The 21977-nt window shown below is 36.4% G+C and overlaps 1 protein-coding gene across 1 annotated transcript; it reads right to left on the bottom strand.

Moving 5' to 3' along the window:
* Positions 1 to 1292: 1292 nt before the first annotated feature.
* LOC126830580 (Golgi pH regulator) lies at positions 1293 to 21685 on the bottom strand. Its single transcript, XM_056102810.1, has 9 exons — positions 21506 to 21685; positions 17490 to 17549; positions 14968 to 15071; positions 13773 to 13879; positions 12555 to 12665; positions 10427 to 10547; positions 9524 to 9711; positions 8259 to 8351; positions 1293 to 1297 (listed from the first exon to the last, which is right to left on the bottom strand). Exons 1-9 carry the CDS (start codon positions 21545 to 21547, stop codon positions 1293 to 1295), a joined length of 831 nt encoding a protein of 276 aa, XP_055958785.1. The 5' UTR covers positions 21548 to 21685.
* Positions 21686 to 21977: the final 292 nt, after the last annotated feature.

The following is a 21977-nucleotide window of genomic DNA, read 5'->3' as shown; positions in this document are numbered from 1 at the left end:
GTTTGCCCACCACTTATCTATGGCTATATTTTGGGTTCTATAGGTGTTGGGTTAGATATTTTGAAGGAATCTGATCAGGGAGATTATCAATCAGGGAGATTATCCATCCATCGTTGATAATTTGGTTTTGTTTTCTCGATCAAATGTTAAATAATCAATGTGAGTATATTTTACAGTGGATTAAGCCGTAAATCAATTAGATCTGGGCCGTGTTTCTCGAAATCTTAACTAAAGATAAAATCCAAATTTTTGTAGATAATTCAACTTTGATTGGCTAAGCACTAAAATCAACCTAATATTATCCAATCAAATTACTAAAATCTGGACTTTATCTTAAATAAAATTTCGTGAAACAGGCCCCTGGTCCCCAATATACACATGACGATCAGTGGATTTAATGATGACTATATTTGGGAGATAGAAAGAGAGAGAAATAGGGTTTAACGTCCACTCGACACAAACTAGGTAATTTCGGGACAAACATATGGTTTAACTCTATTTAAATAATTCGCTTGCGCGTAGGGGTCTTTAGCAGTGGGAGGAAACCGGAGGACCCGGAGAAAACCCACGAGGTTGGACAGGCGACCCTACTCCTTGTCACGTACAACCGGGGGTTCGAAACCACGCCAGTCAACTTAATGACAGGCCTTATGATACAGCACACACATGCTAACCATTCGGCCATCCAACCCCCCAGACTATATTTGGTGTTTTTAATATAGGTTTTTCTCTCTGGGGCTTGTATAATGACTATTTGGTCATTGAAATTTAATTTATTCAGGAATATTACTGACATGAATTTCAAGCCGATACGTGAATTAAATATGGAAAATATTCTGAACAGTGTACCTGTTTATGGTTATTTTTGTGGTAACTATATGTAGTAGAATACAATATTTCTCATAACAAATTACCAAGAATTATTTTTGTTGAAGTCTGGTTATAATAAAGGGAATGGAAGCTTAAAATTTTGAAACCCAGTTCCTATTGGAACCTCATTTGACCCAATTCGTGTCAAAATGGATTAAGAACCCTGCATTGAATATAGGTTTTTTTCTGCGGACTTGTATAATGACTATTTGGTGTTTTGAATACAGGTTTTATTCCTGGGGCATGTTTAATGACTATTTGGTGTTTTTAATATAGGTTTTTTTCCTGGGGCATGTATAATGACTATTTGGTGTTTTTAATATAGGTTTTTCTCTGGGGCTTGTTTATGGGCTATATAGAGAAATCCTATACTAGATAAAGCACTGACTAGAAATATAACGTCAAACCAACGATGATAAAAATTAAACTGTAATTCACCCAATACTTCTGTTATTATAGACCTAAAACAAATTAATAAATCAGTTTAAACAAACATGGGTTGCCAGGCAACAAAATATATTATAGAAAGTGTGCAAGGGCAATAACTCTAACAATAATTAGCAGATGTGTCAAGATATGTGAATGTCAAGCAGCACAAGTGATTAATAATGGGCCGCCAGGCAACAAAACATGAAAAGTGCACAGGGGAAATAACTCTGTAATTAACTGAATGTGTTTAGCGCATGTGAATATCAAACAGCCTGAGTGATTACTTTTGTCACTAGAACATTCAGAAGACTCTAGAATGTAATCAGGGCACTAACACTAGAAATGATTTTATCAAATATCAAAACATGGTTTGTGAACAGAAATTGTGGGCTAAAGCCTATCCAGTGTTGAATATGGCACTCTAATATAGTGATAATACAAAAACTATTACCAGTGGTAGATAACCACATCCGCTCCACACAAACTAGGTCATTTCAGAGCTAAGGTAGCTATTATGAACTATTAGTACGGTAGATTAAAGCTATGTGAACCTAACTGGGCATCCAATTCAAAATTTTCACATTCAGGCATTTTTAATAACGTACGAAACCTTTACAAATTAAATTCATATTTCATGTTTTTTTTATTTGTATCATGAATCCACGTGTTCATATCATTTTGTCAGCATGGTGTACACAAAATAAATAAAATATTAGTAGGGCTGGTAATTTATTAATTAAATATTCCCTGTTTGGCTATTTAACCTACAACCAGTCTTTTCATGGTGATTAAAACTATAAATAATAATTTTACCTGTATTCAAGTGGCATATTCATTCTCATTAATAACACCGATGACACAAAATACATTCCCTGAAATAGATAAATATAATTATCACACCATTAGAGAATCTGGGTGATCTGTCCCACTGGTGATCATTACCTGGGTGATCTGTCCCACTAGTGATCGGTCCCACTGGTGATCATTACCCGAATAATCATAACATGGGTAAACTGAGATGCCTGGCGATCCGAGACAATAATAATTACCATGGGGACCTGAGATACCTGATGATACCTTGACAATCATTACCTGAGGACTGAGGAACTGGATAGTTCTATATTACCTCCGTCCTACCTGGGTAATCTGTCACACAATAATTTCTATGAATATTACAACTCAGTTATTTAGTGCTGCCAATAGAATATATACAACTGTTGACGACAAGTGTTGAGAACAATTGTTTAAATTATTACAAGATTCAAACACAGAGATACTAATCGAGAATCAAATCTCCAGATTGATAAACAGAGACTGTCGTAATAATGAAAGTATGAACTCACCATGACCTGTGCCAAACATAACACTATGACATTTGATGATTTACTACTGGCTATGGCATAGAAAAACTAAAAATACACAGAAAATTAATTAAATATTCACTTCATCTCAATTTATCTTTCAGTTCTTCCTGATTCTATACAGGAAATTAATTAAATATTCAGGTCATATCAATTTAATTTTCATTTCTTTCTGGTTCTATATAAACAAATAATATAATATTCAAGGAAATATTCCGACGTAGTTTCCCCTTGTTAATGATGCAGAAAAGAGGGCCTAACCAGGACAGCTGTCTAGTCATTCAGATGTAGTACGAAAAACCGAGGTCCCATGTACACATTGGCGTGCATGTAAAAAATCCTATGGCATTCGATATAAGTTCCCTCATAGCACACTACATGGCATATGCCCGTCTTCATTAGCCCAGTCGGAGCAGAACGGTAGGACTTTAAACCCCATTTCATTTCATTTCAAGGGAATATTCAAAGGAAGTCCTTATTTTCTAGGTACAATCACGTAAGTGCAGGAGGACCGCACTACACGTAAAACAAAAATCTACAAGATAAACCTGTTGACAAGACAGAAAATAGACATTGCACCAAATAAACAAATTTCAAATCAAGTGAATGGATCCGGTGGCCAGGTCCACTGCGCTGTACAGTCCCGGGCCTGTAGTGACACAGACTTCACTCAAATTTGAAAACAATCAGGAATACAAAAAAGACATAACAGAAATAATGCGACCAATCTTGACAGTGGTCGTCTCTTCAATGGCGATAGTCTGCCAGTTGACGTCATGAGTTAGAACGTCAAACAATTTTAACAATAAGGGCGATAATCCGGATAGAATCTCGGAAAACGCTAAAATAATAAGTGTAGTGAGCAAACAGAATATATACATGTAAGTTATAACCTCTAATAGACTTGTGGAGCCATGGTGGTGGTGGCAAGGACAGTGTCAAGTCGGATGGGATGAAAAATCAAGGTTCCTTGTTCACATTGACAGTTGCAATTCAATCAGTAGAATGTAGAGCCGCTGTCTGGGCGAAATTACCCCCATAGCAGATTGTATGCCCGTCTTCATTAGTCTAATCGGAGCAGAACAGTAGGACGTTAAACCCTATTTCATTTTAATTTATTTCATGTCTAATGGACTTACCCTAGTCAGTGTAATAAGTAAACCTCTAATAGACTTACCCTAGTCAGTGTAATAAGTAAACCTCTAACAGACTTACCCTAGTCAGTGTAATAAGTAAACCTCTTATAGTCTTACCCTAGTCAGTGTAATAAGTAAACCTCTTATAGTCTTACCCTAGTCAGTGTAATAAGTAAACCTCTTATAGTCTTAGCCTAGTCAGTGTAATAAGTAAACCTCTTATAGTCTTACCCTGGTCAGTGTAATAAGTAAACCTCTTATAGTCTTACCCTGGTCAGTGTAATAAGTAAACATCTAATACACTTACCCTGGTTAGTGTTATAAGTAAACCTCTAATGGATGTAACAATTATTATACCAACTAATAAAAAGGAAATCTGCTGAGACCAAAATTTTACCTGTAAAAAAAAGAACGAAATAAATCTATCCTTGTCACACAATCTGACTAAAACACAGATCCTATTTCGTTACTTTTTATAGTTCAAAATTTTGTGTTACTTGTATTCACAACACTAGCATCTGCAAAGGTGTGTTATCATTGACCTGCTCTGAATGATGTGAGGGATTAGCCAATAAAACAGTCTGTTACGGCACGCTTTAGGCGTGTTTTGCACGGAACTGTGGGTAATCCACTAGTAACATCAATGCTGATTGGTTAATCAAATGTCTGACATCATAGGGTCAAAAGCCGTTCCTATGACCTCTGACGCAACCTATCACTACAACCAGTCAGATCTTCATGTAGTGTAGGACAGTGATGGGATTTCAAAATTTTACTTGTCGGACATTTTACCGAAAATAAAGGGGCATAACTCTTATCGTTATTTAAGCAGACGAATTTGTACCACAATTAAAAGTCACATGTCAAAATATTCAAATCCCGTACGTAATAAAAATAGGTGAACCTCGCTATTTTTCATACTTAATTCCCGTACAGTATTCAATTCATACCACAATTAAAAACCACATGTCAACAAAAGGATTAAGTCAGTCAATCAAGGCAGATTAAGTAGTTAAATCAAGGTAGGTTTATACTATAGACGGTATAACACGATAAATACGTTGATCACTTAATTACCTAATCAACCCAGCGTATTATCGACGATAATCGGGTTGAGTGGTAGTTATACACTCAGTAAACTATATTAATTTCGGAATTTTGAATATTATTCACCATATCTTGATGTCCGATTGGGCATATTCCCGGTCGGACAATTTTGGGCAATTTGAAAAAAGATTCGGACAAGTCCGGAATATACGGGCAAAATCCCATCACTGGTGTAGGCCATCGAAAGTATAAAAAACCGAAAACTAAATATAGATCTGTACTTTAATCAGATTGCCAGTCACATAAAACCAAACCACTGATAGCAGTATCACACATATTCCCTTTTATACCAGGGGGGTTGGATGGCTGAATGGTTAGCACGTGCATGCTGTATCATAAAGTCTGTCATTGAGTCAACTGGCGTAGTTTCGAATCCCCGGTTGTACGTGACAAGGAGTAGGGTCGCATGTCCAACTTCGTGGGTTTTCTCCGGGTCCTCCGGTTTCCTCCCACTGCTAAAGACCCCTACGCACAACCGAATTATGGAATAAAATTGAACCATATGTTAGTCCCGAAATGACCTGGTTTGTGTCGAGTGGACGTTAAACCCCATTTCTCTCTCTCTCTCTCCCCTTTTATACCAGGGAGCCATGGAAGCCAAATTCGATATATGAGTAGGCAGTGGCTCTACTGTCCCAGACTTAATTTCCCTCATAACACACTGTATGGCTTTCCCCGTCTTCATTAGCCCAGTCGGTAGAGAACAGTAGGATGCTGAACCCTATTTCAATTCTAATAACAAGGAAAGTTTAAATTACCCACCAAGAAACCTCATTGGGATTTTCCAACGTGGTTTCCCCTTGTCAGTGGTGCAGGACGGAGGCCCTGACAAGGACAACTGCCTAGTAGTTTGGATAAGACGAAAAACTGAGGTCCTGTGTATACATTGGCGTGCATATAAAAGATCCCTTGGCAGTTGGAATTTGATATAAGAGTAGGCCATAGTGACGCTGCCCAGGCAAAATTTCCCTCATATCACACTGTATGGCCTATGCCTGGCGTAACCCCGTCGCAGCAGAACAGTAGGACATTTATCCCCATGTCATTTCATTTCATTTTAAATTACCCAGTTACCAGGTCCCATAGAAAGCTTATGTAGTCTATAATGACCCAACAAATGGGCCTATATAGTGAAAAGGTCACACCCCATTTCTATGTTTTAATGTAGATATTAAACCTATAGGACCAAATGGTTACAATCCCAACCTCTGGGTCTCATGACAAATCGTTTCCAGAATGCTACTATTAAAACACTCAAAACTCACATCAAATTGTATAGAAAAATAGTTGACAGCTATTTCTATTCCTCTTGTGACTGGATCGACCTTGCCTACTCTATCAAAAATTATGTTGATAGTAGCCTGAAATAGTTATACATTTTCAAAATTATATAATAATTCCAAGACTGTGACAAATACATTTCTTACTGTATCAGATACATGACATGTACAAGAGAGAGAGAGAGAGAGAGAGAGAGAGAGAGAGGGTGTAAGGTCCAATCGACACACATTTCGGTACTAACACATGGTTCAATTTTAATTCAATAACTCACTTGCGCGTAGGGGTCTTTAGCAGTGGGAGGAAACCAGAGGGCCCGGAGAAAACCCACGAGGTTGGACAGACGTCCCTACGTCTTGTCACGTACAACCGGGGAATTGAAACCACGCCAGTTGACTAATAGCAGGCCTTATGATATCGTAGGGGCGAGAAGGAAGCAATCCTTCTAAATAAATACTTTTAGACAGTTTACACAATCTTGTTACTGTGTTGCTAGTGGATTTTATTTTGGGATTTCAAATTGATCACAAGTGACTAAGGCCAAACTATTTGAACTTTTCGGCTGCGATCAACATATAGTCATTTAATGGTGCATGTTTCTAAACTGTTTTTTTTTTCCCAATCACATAATAAACTACTATTATTAGTTTGCTCAAATGAAAATTTTACGTAACAAAATTTGACCGGGTATTTATGTGCTCCATGCTAGAGTAATTTGACTGGGTATTTATGTGCTCCATGCTAGGGTAATTTGACTGGGTATTTATGTGCTCCATGCTAGGGTAATTTGACTGGGTATTTATGTGCTCCATGCTAGGGTAATTTGACTGGGTATTTATGTGCTCCATGCTAGGGTAATTTGACCGGGTATTTATGTGCTCCATGCTAGGGTAATTTGACTGGGTATTTATGTGCTCCATGCTATGGTAATTAGACCGGGTATTTATGTACTCCATGCCAGAATTTATTTATTTGGAAGACATCTTACCATAAATATTTTCCAAACACAGTAAATGGAGAAGAAATATCCAAGAAAATTGAAATATCTTCCTTTAAATGTCTTGGAATAACTAATTCTTTCCTGAAATGTAAGATTTAGATACAGACGTATAAATAAAATATTCGGAAAATAAGCCAAGGCGTATGCAAAAGAAGGAGTTTGACACTATTCATGATAAAATTGCATTGGCATGTTGTTATTTGTATTAATGTATAAATAAAATATTAAAAATTCATGTAATATCGGTTTTTAAATTTGTGGGATGAAACGACCCGAGATAAGTGGGATGAAAGGACCCGTGTAAATTTGGGATGAAACAGCCCGGATGAAACAGCCCGTCATGAACCGGTAGTGGGATGAAACGACCTGCTCCCTTCAATATAAAATAATCCTCCTCACTTACAAGTGCATCCATGGTTTAGCTACTAACTACCTGAGTGATCTTATACTAATCAAAAGTGGAGAAAGAACAACTTGATCAACATCAAAACACGGCCGAGTTGTTCCAAAAACTTTGAAAGTGTCATGGAATAAACTCCTAGTAACATTAAAGGAAGCCAGAACATTAGAGTCCTTTAAATTATTCCTCAAGACTCACTTTTTTAACTGTGAATACTAAACTTGACAGTGCAGCTCAGCACCATCGAGTAGTACAGTTCCAGATGAGAGGCGCTATATAAATTCATTATTATTGATAAAACCATTCAAAAATAGATAATGAAAAATGAATATGTTGAAAATTACATTAAAATTAGTTTATTCTGAGTGAGGTTATGACTGTTTGAAGTTTTGACACGATAGTCTTGATTGTCAAGATAGCTTTGATTGTCAAGTACCATTTCTATGATCTTTGATTGTCAAGTACCATTTCTATGATCTTAAACAAAGTCCTGATTTTTCATTTTTTTTACATTAAATCGTGATTTTAATCCATTCAAAATCATGGCCATCCGATGATCTAGAGAGTTGATTATTTAATAATTTATGCAAGATTTGAAACCAAAATTAGACTTGCAATAAGTCTCAGTCTACCATGTACTGGTTTAAGAATAATTCTATACCATTTCTTATATATACTCACCACAGCATCATTCAAATCTACTGTTTCTAAAAATAACTGTCGACTTAATTCTTCTAGAGCATTTGTATCCTGTTGTAGTGGTCCAATATCTTAACAGTTCAGTTACGGTAGAACTTAATTTAATAATAATAATAATAATCTATTTATAAAGCGCTGAATATCCAACCAACTGGTTGCTCAAGAGAGCTGACAATGTCATCTTGCCGTAGGAAGAAGCTGGCTCGCAAACAAGAAGTCTTGAGTTCACTGTCAATGTCGGCCAAAATCGGAGACTCCTTGTACACTTAACGTGCGTGTAAAAGAACTCTTGACAGCTGAAATTCAAAATATAAGGAAGATGTAGCACCGCTGTCTGGGCGAAAATTGCCTTCATAGCACCACCTAGGAATGAAAAAGGGGGACGGGATTTTTAGGACCTGGGAATAAAGAATTGGGAATGGGTGGGAGGAGAGGAATGGTAGGTAATGGTTATTTTTACAATCTGATTAAAATACAGATCTATATTTCGTTTCGTTTTTTTTATACTTTCGATGTCCTACACTACATGAAGATCTGACTAGTTGGACTGGAAGGTCATGTCAGGGGTCGTACAAGTGGCTTGTCACCCTATGATGTCAGAGATTTATTAATCAATCAGCATTGACGTTTCTAATGGTTTACCCACAGTTCCGTGCATGGCACGCCAAGAAGTCGCTGTAACAGATCACTTCATTGGCTTATCCCTCACTTCAACCAAAATGCCAGTAATATAACTCTTCCAGATCGTAGTGTAGTAAAGACAATTAAAACAAAATTTTGAACTATAAAAAACGAAATAGGATCTGTGTTTTAATCAGATTGTTATTTTCAGTAAAAAAGGTTGGCTCCATAAAAGAAGATAGGTCAGGTAACATGAATCAAAGATTCTTTTTTATTTGTTTTTTTTTTGGTTTTTTTTTAGAGCATTGGTTCTCAACCTTTTTTGGCGACAGCACACCTTGTAAGACATGAAAAAATAGCAGCACACCTGTCGAAATATATATTAAAAATATTTGAATTTTGCTAAAAAAAAAACCCATGGTAAGTCGGGAGGCAAACAACCGTAGACACAGACTAGTCATAGACACATAGAATAACTCAAACTAAATAAAGAAAAACACAGCTATGAACTTATCAGTAGACACTAGGGAAAACTCAATTGGGATCACGTTAAAAATTCCGCGGCACATGGTTGAGAACCACTGTTTTAGAGGGTCAATTGTTGTAACCAAACAAAGGATACTTTCTTGACCATTACCAGAAGTAACATTTTTCAGCATTCCCCACAGTCCTCCTGAACCTTTAGACATACTTGCTTGTCGTAAATTCTCTCGTTTAGCTAGAGCAATACGTTTCTTCTTCATTATTATCATATCAAGAGATTGTAACAAACGTTTCTCTATACTCTGTATATCAGCTTCTGTAACATGTCTGAAATATACCGGTAATTCGCTGACAAATAATCGACATCTGACATCTAGAAACACAATTTACGCACAAAGAGAGAGAGAGGGACAGAGAGAGAGAGAGAACTGAATAATAAGGTAGTAGTAACATTCAGCTAGTATTGGGTAAATCGGTCTGTCTGATCGCTATTGCCCGTGAAATTAGGTAAAGCGAGAGACAAATGGGGTTTAATATCCAATCGACATAATTTTATTTCAATGAATCGCGTGTATGTAAGGGTCTTTAGCAGTGGGGGGAAACCGGAGGACCTGGAGAAAACCCAGGAGGTTGGACAGGCGACCCTACTCCTGGTCAATTACAACCGGGGAATCAAAACCAAGCCAGTGGACTCAATGACAGACCGTATGATACAAGCACTAACCATTCAGCGCTATGACATATGGACAGTTACCTTACAAAATATGACATATCTACAGTTACCTTACAAAATATGACATATCTACAGTTACCTTACAAAATATAACATATGGACAGTTACCTTACAAAATATGACATTGGACAGTTAACTTACAAAATACGACATACGGACAGTTACCTTACAAAATACGACATTGGACAGTTACCTTACAAAATACGACATACGGACAGTTACCTTACAAAATAGGTCATATGGACAGTTACCTTACAAAATAAGATATACACACAGTTACCTTACAAAATATGACATATGGACAGTTACCTTACAAAATATGACATATATGTATATGGACAGTTAACAGCACCGAAACCTGATAGTAGAGCCATTATAGTCACACCAACCACACCCACTCGTCCTATACACTGTTCTATAGAAAATATACCTAAAAATATAAACAAGAATATAAATACAACAAAATATACCACACTAACACTATTTATGGAATAACAATCACTGGTTTATTAACATGCAACGTTTCGACAATGATACTCTCGTCTTTATCATCATTTAGTAATTGAACAGTACCACACTAACAGTATTTATGGAATAACAATCACTGGTTTATTAACATGCAACGTTTCGACAATGATACTCTCGTCTTTATCATCATTTAGTAATTGAACAGTACCACACTAACAGTATTTATGGAATAACAATTACTGGTTTATTAACATGCAACGTTTCGACAATGATACTCTCGTCTTTATCATCATTTAGTAATTGAACAGTACCACACTAACAGTATTTATGGAATAACAATTACTGGTTTATTAACATGCAACGTTTCGACAATGATACTCTCGTCTTTATCATCATTTAGTAATTGAACAGTACCACACTAACAGTATTTATGGAATAACAATTACTGGTTTATTAACATGCAACGTTTCGACAATGATAACTCTCAAATTCATTATTTACTTGATAAAGACGAGAGTAATATCGTCGAAACGTTGCATGTTAATAAACCAGTAATTGTTATTCCATAAATAGTGTTAGTGTGTTACTGTTCATTTACTAAATGCCACTGAAAGAAGAACAAAAGATACCTAGAATGCATATAAATACAAGAATATAAATATTAACGTCATCAGTTTAGAAATTTAAAATAATTGGTCATTAGGTAAGATTAGATAAAGAGCTGACAGTTCTCGCTATAATAGTTTAAAAATAGTTAATGAAAACAAACTACATGTATGCTGAAAATTTCAGTCCAATTGCTTCACTCTAAACTGAGATATTAGCCATTCAATTTTAGGCTAGTCTCAGTTGTCATTACTAACGTTTAATTTAAATTACCCATCACAATCAGACAGATCCCATTTCAATATCTCTTCCTAACTTCATTTAGAGCGGAATAATAATGAAAAATGAATATATTGAAATTTTTACTCAGATAACTTTTTTCTGAGCAAAGTGGAATTTGAGGTGGTTCTTTAACAAATTCAATTAAAGCAGTAAATCCGCTGATCATCATTAGTATTTTTCGAAAATAATATGATGCTAGAATATACAATGTATCTATGTTTTACAAGAACTTATCATGTTTTGTGTTTTGCTAGAGAGAGAGAGAGAGAGAGAGAGAGAGAGAGAGAGAGAGAGAGAAATGGGGTTTAACGTCCACTCGACACAAATTAGGTCATTTTTGGGACTAACACATGGTTCAATTTTATTTCAATAATTTGTTTGCACGTAGGGGTCTTTAGCAGTGGGAGGAAACTGGAGGAACCGGAGAAAAACCACGAGGTTGGAGTGTTTTGCTAGAATATACAATATATCTGTGTTTTACTAGAATATACAATATACCTGTGCTTTACTAGAATATATCTCTGTTTTACAAGATCTTATCATGTTTTTCTAGAATATACAAAATATTTGTGTTTTACTAGATCTTATCATGTTTTAAGAGAACTTACCATGTTGCAAGTTTTGCTACAACTTATTCTACTTTTTGTTTTACTAGAACTTATCATGTTTTGTGTTTTACTAGAACTTATTGTGTTTTCTGTTTTACTAGAGGGGGGGTTGGATGGCTGAATGGTGAGCGTGCGCGTGCTGTATCATAAAGTCTGTCATTGAGTCGACTGGCGTGGTTTCGAATCCCCGGTTGTACGTGACAAGGAGTAGGGTCGCCTGTCCAACCTCATGGGTTTTCTCCGGGTCCTCCGGTTTCCTCCCACTGCTAAAGACCCCTACGCGCAAGCGAATTATTGAAATAAATTAAACCATGTTAGTCCCGAAATGACCTAGTTTGTGTCGAGTGGACGTTAAACCCCATTTCTCTCTCTGTGTTTTACTAGAACATTTCGTGTTTTGTGTTTTACTAGAACATTTCGTGTTTTCTGTTTTTACTAGAACTTTTCATGTTTTGTGTTTTACTAGAACTTACCATGTTTAGGACTAAGAATAGGAAAAGGATCACCCAGTTTCCAAAATAGATACAGAAAGGCCAACCATGCTCCAAATGTACACATGACACGAATGTGTTGCTTTTGGGGTACTGTAAAATATAACAATTAAAACGTTTTCAGGAAAATCTCACCGGGCCTGTAGAAAATACACCCAGTATATCAACATATTGAGATATAAAAACAAAAATGAAATGAAAATAGGGTTTAACATCCTACTGTTTTCCTCCGACCGGCCTAATGAAGACGGGCATACGCCATACAGTGTGGTATGAGGGAAATTTTGCTCGGGCAGCGGCACTATGGCCTACTCTTATATCGAATTACAACTGCCAAGGGATCTTTTACGTGCATGCCAATGTATACACAGGATCTTGGTTTTTCATCCCATCCGAATGACTGGATAACTGTCCTTGTCAGGCCCTCTGTCCTTCACCACAGACAAGGGGAAACCACGCCAGAAAATCCTGATGAACTTTCTCTGCCAATGCAAGGATTGAACACTTATGGAAAACAGCTACTAGTGGATTTTAAGGCGATGTTGCGAAGAGAATTCTCTCAACACTATCAAGTAATCTGATTTCAGAAAGTCAATGCATCATGATATTTTATTTTCAAAGAGACTTTTTTTTCCGGTAAAAAAATAACTGTTGACAATTAGCAGAGCCAAACAGTTTTAATAAATATTTGCTAATCAAATCAACTTTTGATTAGTGGTTTTGGTCATTACTAATGTATTTACATCATGGAATATAACAGTTTACTTATTATTTGTCATATTAGACTTTTTTTTCAGGTAGCAAAATAACTGTTTTAATAAATTACTTTTAATTTGTCATATTAGCCCATTTACAGTATTGTAGCTATGGTTATTAAATTTGGACAGTTTTTGTCATATTTCATAGGTCATTGAATACGAAAAAAAAAAAAAGTGAAAAATTTACATTAACAGGTGTAAAAATAAACAAAATAGGACGTAGTTTGTTGAACTTGTCTCCTATTTCCGAAATTAATGCATTTCTGGATAGCCTGGATCAATGTCGATGTAAGGGTTCTTTATTTGTATCCCAATGTGTACACAGGATTTCTGTTTTTCGTTCCATACGAACGACTAAACGCGGCCTTGAAGCACGATGAATTTTCTCACAATGGCTCCACTGAGAATATAATAAAATATATAAAATGGAAGAAGAACTTACTCAATCTTATGTTACTGAGAATATAATAAGCGATATAAAATGGCAGAACAGCGATCAGGGTGAACAGGATAGCAAACAGCCCAAATTTCCAGTGAAACAATCGGGAGCTGAAATAAAAACAAGATAAAATATTTAAATTTAGTAAATATATCAGCTAATATATACATATGAAATCTTATACACCATGGCCCGGTTCTTCAACTTGTCGCTAGATTTAACGACACAATGAACAACAGTATGTTAAAAAGGACATTATTACAGGACCACCCAACTCGGTTGCCAACTAGGAAACTGTTGCCTAATTCCTCAGTAGGGATGGAAAAACAAGGCCCACCTGTGAACACATTGATACATGCCAAACACAAAGTCTGCAACAAAAGTAAGAGAGAGAGAAATGAAATGAAATGGGGTTTAACATCCTACTCTTCTGCACCTAACCTGGGCTAATTGAAGACGGGCATACGCCATACAGTGTGCTATGAGGGAAATTTTGCCCGGGCTTTGGCGCTACGGCCTACTCTTATATCGAATTCCAACTGCCAAGGGATCTTTTACGTGCACGCCAATGTGTACACGGGACCTCGGTTTTTCGTCCCATCCGAACGACTAGGCAGCTGTCCTTGTCAGGCCCTCCGTTCTGCATCACTGACAAGGGGAAAAAAGAGAGAGAGACTGTGTTTAATGTCCAATCGACTAGGTTATATCGGGACTAACATATGGTTTGATTTTATTTAGGAGTGGGAGGAAAACAGGGAACCCGGAGAAAATCATGAGGTTGGACAAGTGACCCTAGTCCTTGTCATGTACAAGGGGGGAATCAAAACCATACCACTTTACTCAATGACGGAGAGAGAGAAAAATTGGGTTTAACATCCACTCGACACAAACTAGGTCATTTCGGGACTAACATATGGTTTAATTTTATTTCAATAATTCGCTTGTGCGTAGGGGTCTTTAGCAGTGGGAGAAAACCCACAAGGTTGGACAGACGACCCTACTCCTTGTCACGTACAACCAGGGATTCGAAACCACACCAGTTGACTCAATGACAGGCTTTATGATACAGCCCGCACATGCTAACCATTTGGCCATCCAACCCCCCACTCAATGACAGACCTTATGATCTAAAGCAAGCACATTAAACCATTCGGCCACCCAACTCCCACATTCAACTAAAGCAAAAGGTCTACCTTACCTGGCATCTAAAAATCCTAGAATTTCAAAGATAATGAGTTCGAACATGGTACAAGATAGGGCAAAGGTCACTGAAAATACTAGCAGTACCACCGAGTGATGAACCTATAAAATTTTCATATTTTAACATTACATTTATCAAATTAGCATATTTTAACATTACCTTTATCAGATTTGCATATTTTAACATTAAATTTATCAAATTTGCATATTTTGCACATTTTAACATTACATTTATCAAATTTGCATATTTTAACATTAAAATTACCAAATTTGCATACTTTAACATTACATTTATCAAATTTGCATACTTTAAAGTAGCTAAGTCTCTAACTCAATATCATCAAAAATCTTCGACATTGAAAACACGAATTATTTGTCAATTCAAATCAACATTGGTCTTGTGATCTTACAGGGAAAAGAATGGTTTCTGATATCCAATATTCAAGACAAAATAAACATTTTACCATTGGTACACGAATCGAGTACCATAATGCCATTTGGAACCAGGGACTCAAAGAACAGGGTTAGACATATTCCACAAGTCATGTCAAACGGTGACGCTATATTCTTATCTGGAGAGCATGCGCAATAATTACCATCGGTGTAGACTGAAAAACCAGACGCTAAAGATTGCCATTCACATGAGACTTCTGGCGTATTTCGCCGAATATAACTGATTAGAAATTACAGTAAAAACAGAAACGATTGAATGTAAATCAGTTTATATACATTCTCATTACATTATTATATGCGTTGCGACCCTTTTTTGTCAATTTCTAGGTCCCAAATATTAGCGATTTAGTTCCTTTAACATTTACATTTATCAAATTTGCATATTTTAACATTACATTTATCAAATTTGCATATTTTAACATTACATTTATCAAATTTGCATGTTTTAACATTACATTTATCACATGGATCATAATTGAAGGTCAATATTGGTGCTAGTCATTATCACATATGTGATAGAACTGGTTAAACACATTCCAAATATTATTTTATCACAGAGATCATTGCTACAATAGATGCGTAATCAATGCTTGAACTATCGGAAGTGACGAGTTATCCCTCTATATAACTGACTGAAGTGACGAGTGATAACAGATACATGGGCGAATTTCTGCTCACTAATAATTTTTTTGAAGACTGAAAATTGTTATAGGAGACCGTAAGAGTATATCTGACAATTCAAAAAAGTAATTGAATGTCATTAGATAAGAGAACACAAGAAAAATAGAAACAGTCCGTACATTCACGTGTGTTTATTCATTCTATACTTATAAAAACATGGTAATGCACGGACTTATCTAGTGACAGCCAATTTTTTTATGAATTGTCAGATATCCTTTCACAGTCTCACACAATAACTTTTGTTCTTCGTAGGAATTATTAGTGAGCAGAAATTCGCCCATGTATCTGTAATCACCCGTCACTTCAGTCAGTTACATAGAAGGATAACTCGTGTTTTCCTTTTGCGTTCGTCACTTCCCTTTCTTGAAAGCTTCACAACGCATCTATCGTAGCAATGATCACTGTGATAAAATAATATTTGGAATGTGTATGTGTTTAACCAGTTCTATCACATATGTGATAATGGCTGGCACCAATATTGTCCTTTAACTGTTCTCAACAATTTTTTTTTTTTTTGCTTTTGATTTAATCTAGGCCCACTTAATTTGTGTAATTTCTCTATTTTTTTAAAATTTGGAATATGAGTGATTTCAGAATGACATAGTCCAAATTCAGGCTCTGGTTTCATAAAACATTCTGAGAATTAAACATACATTACATGTATGTAAGATTTAGATAAGAACTGATCATTCTCGCTATAATAGCTCAAAAATAGATAATGTAAAATGAAAAGATTCAAAATTTCATTCAAATTACTTCATTCTGAGTCAAGTTATCACTGTTTGTAGTTTTGACAACATGTGTGCATTGTGGTAACCAGGGCACTGGTATATTCAAGACGTAGCCCCCCTTCCCATTTTTATATTCAATTTTTAAATGGCCAATCGTTCCAATCTAGTTTAAATCTCGAGTAACCGATGCCATCGAGAGTTGATTATGGTCTTGTTTTGTTAATAAATATCTAATTAATAGTTTATATAACATTTCAGGCCTAAAGAAAGACCTGCAATAGGCAAAGTTAGCTCTTGTATAATGTATGGTATAGTTAAGAATTTACTCAAAATTGTTCTCTATATTTTAACTAAAATATACCTCTTTAAAAAAACTTTGGTTGTTTTAATATATCAAATACATCAATAAGAAGCTATGTGCAAATTTGTGTGCTTCTTGATCAAAGATATATCTCATAAACAGTGAATGAAAGTTGAGTAAATTCTTAACTTACCATAAGTCTAAGAATGCTTTGTGAAACCAGGGCCAGGGCTTTCACTTTAAAATTTTTCTAGTCAGTCAATTTCTGATTTATTTCTGAACATTTTTAGCATTATCGGTACTAGAAGGAAGAAGGCTATCAAATCTGATATATTTCAGTTTTTAAATTCCTACCTCATAATCTCTAAACAAGTGCTTCAAAAAGAAAAGCCATCCACCACCAAAAAATATCACCTGGAAAAAATGTCTTGTAGTAATTATTTCAAGAACCCAAAGGTGATTGATTCTCTCAGGTAGACACCAATGTTTAAATATTCACATTCAATGAGAGAGAGAGAAATGGGGTTTAACGTCCACTCGACACAGACTAGGTCATTTTGGGACTAACATATGGTTCAATTTCATTTCAATAATTTGCTTGCGCGTAGGGGGCTTTAGCAGCGGGAGGAAACCGGAGGGCCCGGAGAAAACCCACGAGGTTTGACAGGCCACCCTACTCCTTGTCACGTACAGCCGGGGAATCGAAACCCCGCCAGTTGGCTCAATGACATGCCTTATGATACAGTGCACACACGCTAACCATTCGGCCATCCAACATCCTTCAAATTCAATGGAAATTTAATTGCTAGTTTATGTGAAATAATTTTGTGGTGATCATATTTGACAAATCTATTAAAAATTAGAGAGCTGGAGAGGCTCAGTGAGTAAAGTGCTGGACCAAAATAAGAGTAGGCTGTAGCGCCGCTGTTCAGGCAAAATGTCCCTCATAGCACACTGCATGGTGTATGCACATCTTCATTAGTCCATTCGGGACACAAAAATAGGACATTAAGCCTCATTTCATTTCATTTTTAGAAATTATATATTATTTCAATAGAATCAACAATTATTCAGCCTGTACTATAACATCTTTAAAATAACATGACGTTACATTATTATGATACACTAACCATACCAAGCCCAGAGTAGCAATTTTATTGTAATTGCAACCAGTGGCTGCCAGGCAGAATACGCCCACATTTTGCAACAGATGGATAGAGAACAAGCTAAAAACAAACATGATTTTTTGTACAATCAGGGGCAAAAATCCAGAAAGTTATGGCTTGAAATGTGCAAATATCAAAAGGGACCGAGATCTTTGGGATATAAAGATATGTTTAAAGTTTCATCAAAATCAGATAAAAATTGTGACTCTAGAGGGTCCACAACCTTCGTATTACACACTTCTACACAATTTGCATACAAAGAGCGGCCATTTTGTCTGGCAGTTTCATTTCGATTTTCACGAAATAAGACTTAATCTTCATTATGGTGGAATGGTGATGTATTTAAATGTTTTTTTAAATCGAATAATAATTGTGACCTTTAGAGGGACCACAAGCTAAAAACGTGATTTTTCGTACAACCAGAGGTCATTTTTCAGGAAGTTACGATCTGATATGCGCAAATATTGAAAGGAACCGATATGTTTGGGTTATAAACTTGCATTTCAAGTTTCATCAAAATCGGATCAAAATTGTGGCCTCTAGAGGGTCCACAACTTTGATATACCAGATGTTTACACTATTTGTGGCCATATTGTCTGGCAATTTTCGTCCGATTTTCATGAAACTCAACCTCAGACAAAATTACGGTGTAACGGTGATATATTCAAACGTTTTTTTAAATCGGATAAAAATTGTGACCTCTATGGAGTCCACAAGCTAAAAACGTGATTTTTCGTACAATCAGGGGCCATAATTCAGGAAGTTATAGTCCGATATGCGCGAATTACGCAAGGGACCGAGATCTGTGGGTTATAAACATACATTTCAAGTTTAAACCAAATCGGATAAAAATTGTGACCTCTCAACAGTGTTCACAAGCTAAAAATGTGATTTTTCGTACAATCAGGGGCCATAATCCATGAACTTATGGTCAGATACATGCCAATATCGAAAGGAACCGGGATCTTGGGGAGATAAACCTATATTTTACATTGAAATCGGATAAGAATTGTGACCTGTAGAGTGTTCACAAACAATTGTGGACGGACGGATGTCCGGACGGACAGGGGCGACGACAATATACGTCCACATGAAAATGTCGGCGTATAAAAATTATCCGTTTAATTGATAAAGCGTCATTTTTTAATGACTTTCAACATTTCATTCATACCAGTTCCAATGTATAATGCTGCTAGAAGGAACTATATATAGTATATAGTACCCTTCCTTAACCCCTTAACTGTGTAATTAATTTGACGTTAACTACCCCCTATTGCGTAATTAATTTGACGAAAAACGTCATATTTGGGCCTATTTTTTCCTGAATACAAATTTGAGTGGTCTTAAACCAAAATAAAACTAACGGTAAATAGAGTTGTCTCCCTTCAATTAGATTCCTCGACCAGGCTTAATAATACATCTTCCGCATGGTAAGATTGTGTTCGAAGAATAGGTTGGGGAAAATACCTCCAGGGCATAATATTACGTCCTACACACGGTGAGTGGCAGTTGTCCAGGACATTATATAACGTCCTACGCAGTTAAGGGGTTAAAGGGGGGTTGGATGGCTGAATGGTTAGCGTACGTGCGCTGTATCATAAAGTCTGTCATTGAGTCGGCTAGCGTGGTTTCGAATCCCCGGTTGTACGTGACAAGGAGTAGGGTCGCCTGTCCGACCTCGTGGGTTTTCTCCGGGTCCTCCGTTTTCCTCCCACTGCTAAAGACCCCTATGCGCAAGCAAATTTTTGAAATAAAATTAAACCATGTTAGTCCCAAAATGACCTAGTTTGTGTCGAGTGGACGTTAAACCCCATTTCTCTCTCTCTCCCTCTCACCCTTCCTTAACTGGAGACACACCAGGACAAGATCGAGGTACGGTACAAGATTGGTACAAGATTGGTAGATGCGTATGGAAATGAAATGGGTTTAACATCCTACTGTTCTTCTCTGACTGGGCTAATGAAGACGGGTATACACCATACAGTGTGCTATAAGGAAAATTTTGCCTGGGTAGTGGCCCTATGGCCTACTCTTATATCGAATTCCAACTGTTGGGGCATTTTTTACGTACACGCCAATGTATACACAGGACCTTTTTTGGCTTTCTATAATTCTGAGCGTGACTTTTGTCTGTAACGTCGTTGGACAGTCTCATTCACACGCAGAGCCACTGTGGCTCAGTAAGTCAAGACGTTTTCTCCCTAACCTGTCATAGGGCTGTACGATATTGCAAAAAGGGACGATGTTTTTCAATGATATAGTTAATTATCGCGATATTTAATAATAATGTCACTTTGCTATTAAATAAATTAAATATAAATGCATTAAACTAATTAAAGCTGACTACAGTGTGAGTAAGAATTGTGGGTAAGAATTGCTTTATTCATACATTTTAAACTTTGCTTTTTTTATAATATAGATTTATTAAAATGAACAAAACATCCTTTTTGGATAAAAACGTTTCAATGCTTTTTAACACAATAACAAGAGACATTACTTAATGCCTGTACATATAATTAAATTGCAACCGCTGATGTGTTTTCAACATTTAACGATTCTCAAAACATTAGTTTTATTATAGTTTATTGCCGTCGGCTAATTTCCACTGCTGTATAGTGTATTTATTATCTATTTTTATGATAATTCTTTTCGATATTTGAAGTTTTTGGCGATATTCGATAAACCACTATATCGACGATTTTTGGCCACATGATATCGTAGTTGGGTCTGAAAATACCATATCGCGATAAATGACTATATCGAGAATATCGTACAGCCCTAACCTGTCACCTGGAAGTCCCCTGTTAGATCAATGTGTTTGCCGAGAAAGTTTATCTGGATTTTCCAGCGTAGATCCTCCTTGCCAGTGGTGTAGGACGGAGGGCCTGGAAAGGGATAATGTATAGTCGTTTGGATGGCATAGATAAAAAAAAACTGAGGTTCATGATGCATCATCATGTAAAAGTAAAAGAACCCTTGTCGACAGTTAGAATTTGATATAAGAGTAGGCCATATGGTAGAGACGCTGTCGGAGAAAAATTTTCCTAATCGCACAATGCATCACGGTGTATGCCCATCTGCATTAACCCTGTAGGAGCACTTAACCCTGTAGGAGCAGAACAAATAGACGTTAAACCCCATTTCATTTCTTATTCACAGTCACACGTACTTCACGTAGGCCTACACAGTTCGTCTTTTTATTACCTGTGAAAAACACATAATAAAGGAATCAACAAGAAAAGACATCTTGCTGGATTTGGTAATGGACACAGCAGACCCGGTGAAGCTCAAAATTATAGGTTTCTGGAGAACGTATTTCAAATAATAGTTAAAATCATCGAAGTACACGTCGTCTGCACAAACTTTGCCATGTTGTAAATTTTGTAAACATCAAACCGGAAATAGGGAAATTAATGTCAAATCGCAAACGATTGGTCCAGAGCGCGCGCATCTATAAATAAATATAGCTCGGCGAACCAGGGCGGTAAATAGTTAGATTGTCCAGACGCTTTCGTGCGGCCGCCTTTCGTGAATCTAGAAATTTCTATCTCACTGCAGCTTTCAGTCGGATCCAGTGTTCACAAAAATAAAATGAGAGCAAAGTTTACTTAATTTTTTTTTTCTCGGCAAATAACTTTGTTGAAATGTTTAGAACGTTTGGTGGTTTCTTTCAATG

This window comes from Patella vulgata, chromosome 8, assembly GCF_932274485.2.
Source record: "Patella vulgata chromosome 8, xgPatVulg1.2, whole genome shotgun sequence".
NCBI lineage: Eukaryota > Metazoa > Mollusca > Gastropoda > Patellidae > Patella > Patella vulgata.
This window is presented reverse-complemented; position numbering and strand designations above follow the sequence as displayed.